The 13,087-nt window shown below is 38.6% G+C and overlaps 1 protein-coding gene across 3 annotated transcripts in view; it reads left to right on the top strand.

The window, feature by feature from the left end:
* Positions 1–12,081, top strand: part of LOC141088981 (uncharacterized) — an 82,676-nt gene extending 70,595 nt beyond the window's left edge. For 2 of the 3 annotated variants that reach the window (XR_012232118.1, XR_012232117.1), the window contains 3 exons: positions 8,421–8,578; positions 9,675–9,991; positions 10,780–12,081. Coding sequence is in view for 1 of the 3 variants with exons in the window: in XM_073575254.1 (XP_073431355.1) it covers positions 8,786–9,991; positions 10,780–10,821 (1,248 nt within the window). In the remaining 2 variants the exon portion in view is untranslated. The other variant, XM_073575254.1, reaches the window with a different exon arrangement.
* The last annotated feature ends 1,006 nt before the right edge of the window (positions 12,082–13,087 follow it).

Below are 13,087 nucleotides of genomic sequence, written 5' to 3'. Positions count from 1 at the left end.
TTCAGTTGATTGACAGCCTGACGTCATCATGATGCGCGGTGTGTACGCATCATGATGCGCCGTCATTTCGGGCCTTCCGGGGGTCTCTGCCGGCCTGCCGGGGGGCTGTGTGGACTGCCCGGGGTCTGTACCGGCCTGCCGGGGGGCTGTGCCGGCCTGCCGGTGGTCTGTGCACCCTGTGGGGGTCTGTACCGGCCTGCCGGGGGGCTGTGCCGGCCTGCCGGTGGTCTGTGCACCCTGTGGGGGTCTGTACCGGCCTGCCGGGGGGCTGTGCTGATGTCCGGGGGTCTGTGCAAGCATCGTCCGATGGGACTACAAGTCCCATCTGGCGATGCCTGCTACCATGACAGTGATTGACACATTAGCCAATGATGGGACAGTAGTAGTCCCATCATCCGGCTAATGTGTTAAATGTTAAAAAAAAAAAAAAATACTACATACATACTACATGCATGCTACATACATACTACATGCTACATACATACTACATACATACCACATACATACTACATGCATACCACATACATACCACATATATACTACATGCATGCTACATACATACTACATGCTACATACATACTACATATATACTACATGCATGCTACATACATACTACATGCTACATACATACTACATATATACTACATGCATGCTACATACATACTACATGCTACATACATACTACATACATACTACATGCATGCTACATACATACTACATGCTACATACATACCACATACATACTACATACATACTACATGCTACATACATACTACATATATACTACATGCATGCTATATACATACTGCATGCTACATACATACTACATGCATGCTACATACATACTACATGCTACATACATACCACATACATACTACATACATACTACATGCTACATACATACTACATATATACTACATGCATGCTACATACATACTGCATGCTACATACATACTACATACATACTACATATATACTACATGCATGCTAAATACATACTACATGCTACATACATACCACATACATACTACATACATACTACATGCTACATACATACTACATATATACTACATGCATGCTACATACATACTGCATGCTACATGCATGCTACATACATACTACATACATACTACATGCTACATACATACCACATATATACTACATACATACTACATACAATACATTCATACAATACATACATAGACATACAGTACATATAACATAGAGTAACATACTTACCAATACTTGTCACATTGTTCCCCGAAGCCATTGTCTTTTACGGAATAAATATTAACATAACAAACCACAAAAATACTCACCCACGATCCGAAGCAGTCCACGAGTGTGTCCCACGACGATCTTGGGTAGAGAACTGCAGCATCAGCTGTTGCTGCCATTCTCTACGGGCTGCAGGAATCCAATGACGGAAGGTAGGTATCCTTCCGCACTGTATTCCTCCGCCACTTAAAAAAAAAAAAGTCCCTAGTCTCACTTTATGCCATTGCTGCGTGGGAATTTCCCACACAGCAATGGCATAAAGTGAGACTAGGGACTTTTTTTTTAAGTGGCGGAGGAATACAGTGCGGAAGGATACCTACCTTCCGTCATTGGATTCCTGCAGCCCGTAGAGAACGGCAGCAACAGCTGATGCTGCAGTTCTCTACCCAAGATCGTCGTGGGACACACTCGTGGACTGCGTCGGATCGTGGGTGAGTATTTTTGTGGTTTGTTATGTTAATATTTATTCCGTAAAAGACAATGGCTTCGGGGAACAATGTGACAAGTATTGGTAAGTATGTTACTCTATGTTATATGTACTGTATGTCTATGTATGTATTGTATGAATGTATTGTATGTAGTATGTATGTAGTATATATGTGGTATGTATGTAGCATGTAGTATGTATGTAGTATGTATGTAGCATGCATGTAGCATGCAGTATGTATGTAGCATGCATGTAGTATATATGTAGTATGTATGTAGCATGTAGTATGTATGTAGTATGTATGTGGTATGTATGTAGCATGTAGTATGTATGTAGCATGCATGTAGTATGTATGTAGTATGTATGTAGTATGTATGTAGCATGCATGTAGTATATATGTAGTATGTATGTAGCATGCATGTAGTATATATGTAGTATGTATGTAGTATATATGTAGTATGTATGTAGCATGTAGTATATATGTAGTATGCATGTTGCATGTAGTATATATGTAGTATGCATGTTGCATGCATGTAGTATATATGTAGTATGTATGTAGTATATATGTTGCATGTAATATATATGTAGTATGCATGTTGCATGCATGTAGTATATATGTAGTATGTATGTTGCATGTAGTATATATGTAGTATGTATGTTGCATGTAGTATATATGTAGTATGCATGTTGCATGTAGTATATATGTAGTATGCATGTTGCATGCATGTAGTATATATGTAGCATGCAGTATGTATGTAGTATATATGTAGTATGTATGTTGCATGTAGTATATATGTAGTATGCATGTTGCATGCATGTAGTATATATGTAGTATGTATGTTGCATGTAGTATATATGTAGTATGTATGTTGCATGTAGTATATATGTAGTATGTATGTTGCATGTAGTATATATGTAGTATGAATGTAGCATGTATGTAGTATGTATGTAGCATGTATGTAGTATGTAGTATGCATGTTGTATGTATGTAGCATGTAATTTTTTTTTTTTTTTACATTCAACACATTAGCCGGATGATGGGACTACTACTGTCCCATCATTGGCTAATGTGTCAATCACTGTCATGGTAGCAGGCATCGCCCGATGGGACTTGTAGTCCCATCGGACGATGCCTGCACAGACCCCCGAAGCCTGCACAGCCCCCCGGAGCCTGCACAGCCCCCCGGCAGGCCGGCACAGCCCCCCGGAGCCTGTACAGCCCCCCGGCAGGCCGGCACAGCCCCCCGGCAGGCCGGCACAGCCCACCGGAGCCTGCACAGCCCCCCGGCAGGCCGGCACAGACCACCGGAGCCTGCACAGACCCCCCGGCAGGCCGGCACAGCCCCCCGGCAGGCCGGCACAGACCACCGGAGCCTGCACAGACCCCCTGGCAGGCCGGCACAGCCCCCCGAAAGGCCCGTACAGACCCCAGAGAGGCTGTACAAGGCAAAAACAGGGTTTTTCTTATTCCGATACCGGAAGTCCCATAGACTTGAATGGGACTTCCGGTATCGGAATCGGCGATACCGATACTTTTTTTAAGATCGGCCGATCCATTCCGATCCGATACTTTGAAGTATCGGACGGTATCGCTCAACTCTATCAATAATATAACTTACATTACAAAATCTTGTTTTAATTAAATTAGTTGATGCAAAAATGAATAAACCCCACAGCAAAAACTACTATAACTAGTATTTTGTATCACCTCCATTTCTTTTAACAACAGTACCAAGTCTTTTTAGCATGGAATGGACAATATGGCAACATATTACAACATCCCTTTCCATTCTTCAAGAACAACCTCTATTAGACCCTAGATGTTGGATGGAGAGTAATGCTCAAGTTGTCTCAGAATTCCCCAGAGGTGTTCGATTGGGTATAGTTCAAGTAACATACTTGGCCACTGTATCACTTTCACCGTGTTTTTCTTTATAAATGCTACAGTGGCCTTAGATGTGTGTTTTGGATCATAGTGATGTTAGAAAAGTGCAAGTCTACTAAGAGCCCAGAGTGAGGGTCTCATCTTCTCTTTCAATACAGAGTAGCACATCTGTGAATTCAATACACCCTCAATGAAATAAAGCTCCTCAACACCAGAAGCTTTCATGGAGCCTCAGATAAGGACACAGCCACCACCATGTTTCACTGTAGGCTCCATACATTTTGCTTTGTACTCCTCACCTTTGAGACCTCATACAGTTTTGAAGCTATCAGTTTCAAAAACATTTATCTTGGTTCTCATCATTCCAGAATATAGAGTCCTGATAGTCTTCACATTCATGAGCATGAGCAATGGCAAGGTGGGCTTTTTGTGCATGGACCTTAGAGGAGCCTTCCTTTGTGGACTAGACCCATGTATGCCTATTCTCTGTAGTGTAGACCATATTGTATTGTGGGCAGGGCTGCCACTAGGAATTTTGGGGCCCCATACTGACAAAATTTATGGGGACCCCTTGAGACTCCGCCCAGGCTCCACCCCCAGTTCCACCTCCACCCTAGCTCCTCCTACACCACGCAAACCTTCCAAAATTGAATCCAATAGCAATGTATATATAATTACAATCACGTACTGAAATGGTGGACAAACGAATACATGGACTAGTTACTTACTCACACAGCCGGTGTTGCCGCCGTGCCCACCACCCAGTCAAGAAGAATTTAATGGTGGTCTCAGCTTGTCCACCGCTGCCGCCTCAGCCTGCCCACCTAATAAATGGGAAGTGTATATCACTGATTATACACTACAAAAAATTCTTTATTGGTATTTATTAAAAAACGATAAATTATAGAACATAAATAAACCTCAAAATGTAACTAAGTGATTATGTAAAAAAACAAAAATAAATAAAATAGGAGTCAAGAGTAAAGGGCTGATCACCCCATTTATTTATATTACTAACTTTACTTTTATACAACTGGGGGTCTGTATGTGGGCAAAAGATTAGAACAAGGATGAATTCTCATCGTCACACAATAAGAGAAAAAAGAATGGATCTACCTGTGGCAAAACATTTTTGCAAGCCTGATCACAGCACCATGGTCATGAAATTACTGGTATTGAAAAGTAACATAGTAACATAGTTATTAAGGTTGAAGGAAGACTTTAAGTCCATCTAGATCAACCCATATCCTATACTAACTTGCCCTAACATGTTGATCCAGAGGAAGGCAAAAAAAACCCATGTGGCAAACAGTAAGCTTCACATTGGAGAAAAAAATTCCATCCCGACTCCAAATACGGAAATCAGACTAGCTCCCTGGATCAACGCAATATCAAGGAGACTAGTGTATATACCCTGTAATATTATACTTTTCAAGAAAGGCATCCAGTCCCTTCTTAAATTTTAGTAGGGAATCACTCATTACAACATCATATGGCAGAGAGTTCCATAGTCTCACTGCTCTTACAGTAAAGAATCCTCGTCTGTGAGTATGCTTAAACCTTCTTTGCTCCAGACGTAGAGGATGCCCCCTTGTCCCTGTCGCAGGTCTAAGAGTAAAAAGATCATTAGAAAGGTCTTGGTATTGTCCCCGCATACTGTATATTTATACATTGTAATAAGATCACCCCTTAGCCTTCGATTTTCCAAGCTAAATAACCCCAAGTGTAATAACATGTCTTGGTATTGCAGACCCCCCCAGTTCCCTAATAACCTTGGTCGCTCTTCTCTGCACCTGCTCCAGTTCAGCTATGTCTTTCTTATACACCGGAGACCAGAACTGTACGCAGTATTCTAAGTGTGGTCGCACTAGTGACTTATATAGAGGGAAAATTATGTTCTCCTCATGAGCATCTATGCCTCTTTTAATGCATCCCATTATTTTATTTGCCTTTGCAGCAGCTGCCTGACACTGCTCACTAAATTTATTCACAAATTTGCCCATACATGTATATTTAACCAGTCTGATATATACCATAACTATATAGACATTATTCACACAAATGGATACTCCAAAAAATTATTTTTGACTCCAAAATATGGTATTAAAATTATTTTATTATTTATTAAACAACATATTAAAAATATATATTAATACATTAATGAAAAAGGGAAAGTACATCTAAAATGAGGAACTAACAGAAGCCATAGGTTTATCCACAAAAACCACCATAATTCAATATTAATGATATTAACATATGCTCCTAGATCAATGTTGTGCAATGCAAGCAATCATATAGATTTGTAACAGCATAAGGCTAAAGCGGCTGTAATTACTATGGACTACAGTGCAATACTCAGAAAGCTACCAGTTAAACCCTCTTGACCGCCACTTAGTGCACTAAAAAGAGGACTAGACGCTGACCTTATAAATACATATATAAGGCTGCCAAACCGACATGCAACAATTAGTACTAATATAACAGCATACTATCCTCCCCAATCGAGCACCAACCTTAAGCACAGTGTCCTTAAATAAGCATACCTAATGGTGTGTGGAATCCCCCGGGCGTTCCTCTGCCCTGACGCGCGTTTCGCTACCGCTTCTTCGGGAGGCGCGGTCATGAAGGGGGTGTGCTAGTTTAAATAGTCAAGATCTCTATCATGATCAATCAATCAAGAAAATAAAACCCTTCTCTTGTGCTATATCAATATTGATATTTTACATGTATTATATTGATTTGGGCTAATATTGTGTGAAAACCTTTTTATAGTGTGTTTGTTTATTTCACATATATTCATTGTTTAGTTTTTATGGAGTAGAAAGTAATTTATGGTTACTTTATATTAATTGCACTGTCTCATATTAAGTAATAATTTATATGGTGATAATATATTAATATGTACTGAATAGAGTTTATGAGGTATATAGACTATTTTAATACACTTATTGGTATATAGCACTATTGCACCCTTTTTACTAATTAGTAAGGTTCACATAATGTTTTTGTTAATGGAGTTCATATTTTGTCCATCTATCATCATCTTAGTGGTGCGCATGCGTGGTTCGGATCCTAGCTGGAGAGGTAGAAGGCGTTCTTTAGTGCTCTTAGGTGAGGTCCGCGTCATCTTAATTGATGACGCGGCATCACGGATCACGTGATCGCCGGATACCTCCCCTGTTTGAGAGCAGGGACGGTAAACTGACGCATGCGCCGTAATGATCTGAAATGATGATTGGGCGTTTAGCCCTGGTTGATATCGAAGAATTTGGACATGCGCTGTAGCCCATATCATTCCTCCAATCATGATAGAGATCTTGACTATTTAAACTAGCACACCCCCTTCATGACCGCGCCTCCCGAAGAAGCGGTAGCGAAACGCGCATCGGGGCAGAGGAACGCCCGTGGGATTCCACACACCATTAGGTATGCTTATTTAAGGACACTGTGCTTAAGGTTGGTGCTCGATTGGGGAGGATAGTATGCTGTTATATTAGTACTAATTGTGGCATGTCGGTTTGGCAGCCTTATATAAGTATTTATAAGGTCAGCGTCTAGTCCTCTTTTTAGTGCACTAAGTGGCGGTCAAGAGGGTTTAACTGGTAGCTTTCTGAGTATTGCACTGTAGTCCATAGTAATTACAGCCGCTTTAGCCTTATGCTGTTACAAATCTACTGTATATGATTGCTTGCATTGCACAACATTGATCTAGGAGCATATGTTAATATCATTAATATTGAATTATGGTGGTTTTTGTGGATAAACCTATGGCTTCTGTTAGTTCCTCATTTTAGATGTACTTTCCCTTTTTCATTAATGTATTAATATATATTTTTAATATGTTGTTTAATAAATAATAAAATAATTTTAATACCATATTTTGGAGTCAAAAATAATTTTTGGGAGTATCCATTTGTGTGAATAATGTCTATATAGTTATGGTATATATCAGACTGGTTAAATATACATGTATGGGCAAATTTGTGAATAAATTGTTACTAAACTGTTGTTTAAACAGAGCCTATATTATGGATTTCAAGGCTAAAGAAAGCTCTTGGCAAGCAAAAGCTACAAATATTTTCAAAAGGGGTAGTACATCTTTTTCTACTTCCTCCAATGGGTATCAAGAAGATATAAAAAAATACAAGAAGGTAGTGCCCCGTAAAACAAAAATTTGGTGGACAAAAGCTACTTTGGAAAACTATGTAGCACAGAATATTATCCCTAGAGGATTAAGGGTGAATATATTTCCAACATTTGACTTAGATGATGAAAGTTTAGTCAATAGATGGATAAAAGCAGCAAATGCCTGTTCGTTGGAATTTATAAGCATTATTATTGAGAAAAATACTGCTACGCTTAAAAGTATTGAGGATGAGATTGGAATATTGCAAAAAACTTTACAACAAGGAATGAAAATGGAAGAATTTCAGGAGATGATTAAGAAACTGGACAAAGATATTGAGAAATGGGAGAATATTATCTGTTCAAATAAACAAAAAAAATATGCCAGAGATTTGGCGGATTTTGAGTCCAAAAAAATATTTAGATGGCAATTGCCAAACAGAAAGGATACTATTCAGAGAAGTATGTCCAGAAGTTCCTCCATTACCAATTCATCCATAAGTGAAGGAGGCAGTTCTACTTATGAAAGCGGACCCAGAACACGACAATTTTATAGGAAAGGTCCGGCCTTTAAAAATTATCATCAAAATAAAAAGCGAAACGAAGATTCTGTCAAGGTAATTAATTTATCGATGCATGTGTTAACAGAGGCTCAGGAAAGCATTTTGCAGAAAGGATTAACATTTTCTCCTTCATCTGATCTAGATGCATTTACCGTTATAAAGGATTTACATCTCTTTTCGAGAAAATTGGTATTAAAAAAGTTACATCATAAGAAAGACATCTATGATGATTTTTCCAGTAGGGAGGAAAATGAGGCATTGGAGATTTTAGAGTCCTTGATTGATGAAAATTCTTCTAATGTAAGTAGATTTCCAACTAAATTCATTAACAAATCTACTAAGTTTCCTTCATTGACAATTGTACCAGCGATAGAAACTTTTACTAAATTAGTGTCATCTGATATTGAGAAATTAAAATTGTCAAATAAATTTGGATATAGTAATTTATCCTTACAGGAAAGGAAAGCTTTGAAAGAATTAAAAGAATGGGATGATGTTGTTTTCAAGATGGCAGACAAAGGGGGCAACATAGTGATTTGGCCCAATAAAATGTATGAGGCACAAACTAATAAATTGTTAAGTAATATTCAAGAATATCAGTTGCTTACCTTTAATCCAGTCCATAAATTTAAAATAGAATTGATAGATATTCTTACTGAAGCTGTTGAAAACAACATCGTCCCTAAGAAATTGTTGGATATCCATCTCAAAATCAACCCACGATTGGCAACATTGTATCTTATTCCAAAAATACATAAGAATCCCTTTGACCCTCCAGGAAGACCCATAGTGGCTGCTAATGAAGGGATCTGTGAAACTATTTGTAATGTGATTGAGTTTTTTCTTAAACCTCTTGTGACACAGTTGCCCTCTTATATAAAGGATACTACTGCAGCCCTTGGCCATTTAGAGAATATGCAGATTACTGAAGGAATGATTTTAGTCACAGCAGATGTTGAAGCTTTATACTCCTCTATTAGGCACCATGATGGACTAAGGGCTGTTAATAAACATCTACTCCATAGTAATTTGGATAAAGATTTGGCCGATTTTGTTTTGAAACTGCTGGAATATGTCCTTACCCATAATGCCTTTATGTTTAATGGCAAAATTTACCTACAAAAACAAGGTACGGCTATGGGGGCATCTTGTGCCCCCTCATATGCCAATTTATTTATGGGAGCGTGGGAAAGGACAATATTCCAAGAGGAGGAAATCAGGGGAGTGGAACGGATCCACAATTGGATCCGTTTCATAGATGATATAATGTTCATATGGGATGGTCCGATTGATGAATTGATGTCTCTGATGTGTCAATTAAACAACAATGACCAAAATATCAAATTGACATATAAATACGGACGCACGATTGATTTTTTGGATTTATCCATTACAGTTTTACCAAATGGGCAATTGTCTACAACGGTGTTTCGAAAACCCACTGAAACAAATTCATTGTTGCATGCAGCCTCGGCACATCCCAAAACAACTATTAATGGGATACCTATCGGACAATTTTTGCGAATTAAAAGAATATGCTCGGAGGAGAGCCTTTTTGAAGAGCAGTCTACTATTTTGAAGAAGCGATTTCAAGATAGAGGTTATGGAAGAAGAGCCATTCAGAAGGGATATATAAGAGCTAAAAACACCCCTAGGGAGCAACTTTTACACAAAAATGTTCCATTAAAAGATAATAGGAATGATGAACAGCAGGTAAGATTCATTACAAATTATAACAATAAATGGTTTGATGTTAAAAATATTATTCAAAAACATTGGCAAATTCTGATGACTGACTCAGTTCTTAAAAATATTTTACCCTCAGGCCCTTCTTTTGTCGCAAAAAGAGCCCCAAATTTGAGGGATATGTTAACACATAGTTCATATGATCCTAAAAGAAAAGAAATAACTAAAAGAAAAAATGAACGTAAAGGTTTTTTCCCATGTGGGATGTGTAAAGGATGTGCAAACATGAAAAAAAGGTTACACTTTCGCAACTCTGACGATACAAGGAATTTTGAAATTAGAACTCATATAACTTGCTCATCCAAAGGAGTAATTTATTTTGCAGAGTGCCCATGCAAAAAGATTTACATTGGCATGACTAGTAGAGAGCTTAAAGTGCGGGTGCGAGAGCATTGCCTGGACATTGAGAAGGCTAAAAATAACAATGACATTGTCTCTTTAAAAACCCTCCCCAAGCATTTTAAAAAATTTCATCAGAGTTATCCAAAATCATTGTGCTTTAAGGGCATTGATTCTATGGATCTTGGTCCAAGGGGGGGAGATATTAGTAAAAGGTTAGCGAAAAAAGAATGTCAATGGATATACAGATTGGGTACACTGGCCCCACAGGGGCTCAATGAAAGTTTTGGGTTTGGAGCATTCTTGTAATAGATATTGTATCTTGGGTTCCATTGGAGTTGAGGAGTAGGGGGTTTCACTTTTTGTTTTTTGTTTGTTTTTCTTATTGATTTTAACTTGTTTTGTTTTTTATTAAGTTTTTAGTGAAGAAGATCAGCTGTTATGGCATTTGTTTGTGAGACTGATATTTTTCTTCAAGAAAGAGTGGTTAGAGACAAGAATCTGGCTAATCCGCGTCAATCAAGAAAATAAAACCCTTCTCTTGTGCTATATCAATATTGATATTTTACATGTATTATATTGATTTGGGCTAATATTGTGTGAAAACCTTTTTATAGTGTGTTTGTTTATTTCACACATATTCATTGTTTAGTTTTTATGGAGTAGAAAGTAATTTATGGTTACTTTATATTAATTGCACTGTCACATATTAAGTAATAATTTATATGGTGATAATATATTAATATGTACTGAATAGAGTTTATGAGGTATATAGACTATTTTAATACACTTATTGGTATATAGCACTATTGCACCCTTTTTACTAATTAGTAAGGTTCACATAATGTTTTTGTTAATGGAGTTCATATTTTGTCCATCTATCATCATCTTAGTGGTGCGCATGCGTGGTTCGGATCCTAGCTGGAGAGGTAGAAGGCGTTCTTTAGTGCTCTTAGGTGAGGTCCGCGTCATCTTAATTGATGACGCGGCATCACGGATCACGTGATCGCCGGATACCTCCCCTGTTTGAGAGCAGGGACGGTAAACTGACGCATGCGCCGTAATGATCTGAAATGATGATTGGGCGTTTAGCCCTGGTTGATATCGAAGAATTTGGACATGCGCTGTAGCCCATATCATTCCTCCAATCATGATAGAGATCTTGACTATTTAAACTAGCACACCCCCTTCATGACCGCGCCTCCCGAAGAAGCGGTAGCGAAACGCTCGTCGGGGCAGAGGAACGCCCGGGGGATTCCACACACCATTAGGTATGCTTATTTAAGGACACTGTGCTTAAGGTTGGTGCTCGATTGGGGAGGATAGTATGCTGTTATATTAGTACTAATTGTGGCATGTCGGTTTGGCAGCCTTATATATGTATTTATAAGGTCAGCGTCTAGTCCTCTTTTTAGTGCACTAAGTGGCGGTCAAGAGGGTTTAACTGGTAGCTTTCTGAGTATTGCACTGTAGTCCATAGTAATTACAGCCGCTTTAGCCTTATGCTGTTACAAATCTATATGATTGCTTGCATTGCACAACATTGATCTAGGAGCATATGTTAATATCATTAATATTGAATTATGGTGGTTTTTGTGGATAAACCTATGGCTTCTGTTAGTTCCTCATTTTAGATGTACTTTCCCTTTTTCATTAATGTATTAATATATATTTTTAATATGTTGTTTAATAAATAATAAAATAATTTTAATACCATATTTTGGAGTCAAAAATAATTTTTTGGAGTATCCATTTGTGTGAATACTGCTCACTAAATGTGAGTTTGTCGTCCACCCATACACCCAGGTCTTTTTCAGTGACAGTTTTGCCCAGTGTTTTACAATGAAGCACATACCGTAATTATACATCTTGTTTGTTCTACCCAAGTGCATGACCTTACATTTATCCCCATTAAAGCTCATTTGCCATTTATCAGCCCAAGCTTCTAGTTTACATAAATCTTCCTGTAATATAAAATTGTCCTCCTCTGTATTGATTACCCTGCAGAGTTTAGTGTCATCTGCAAATATTGAAATTCTACTCTCTATGCCCCCTACAAGGTCATTAATAAATATGCGGGCCCAATACTGACCCCTGTGGTACCCCACTGCTAACCGTGACCCAGTCCGAGTGTGCTCCATTAATAACCACCCTTTGTTTCCTATCCCTGAGCCAGCTCTTAACCCACTTACACATATTTTCCCCTATCCCTATTGTTTTCATTTTATGTATCAACCTTTTGTGTGGCACCGTATCAAAAGCTTTTGAAAAGTCCGTGTACACCACGTCCACTGCATTCCCTTGGTCCAGTCCGGAACTTAACTCTTCATAAAAGCTTATCCGATTAGTCTGACAGGAACGGTCTCTTGTAAACTCATGTTGATATTGGGTCATGAGGTTATTCTGGTTCAGATACTCCAGTATAGTATCTCTTAGAAAACCCTCCAGGATTTTACCCACAGATGAAGTTAAACTTACTGGCCTATAATGTCCAAGTTCAGTTTTCGTCCCCTTTTTGAATACTGGCACCACATTTGCTATACGCCAGTCCTGTGGTACAGACCCTGTTATTATAGAATCTTTAAAGAGTAAAAATAATGGTCTATCTATGACTGTACTTAATTCCTGCAGTACTCGGGGGTGTATCCCATCCGGGCTCGGAGATTTGTCAATTTTAGTGATTTTTAGACGCCGCCGTACTTCCTGCTGGGTTAAGCAGGTGAC

The sequence above is a fragment of the Dendrobates tinctorius genome, unplaced genomic scaffold, assembly GCF_039654945.1.
Source record: "Dendrobates tinctorius isolate UK_male_01 unplaced genomic scaffold, ASM3965494v1 ptg000043l, whole genome shotgun sequence".
Taxonomy (NCBI): domain Eukaryota; kingdom Metazoa; phylum Chordata; class Amphibia; order Anura; family Dendrobatidae; genus Dendrobates; species Dendrobates tinctorius.
This window is presented reverse-complemented; position numbering and strand designations above follow the sequence as displayed.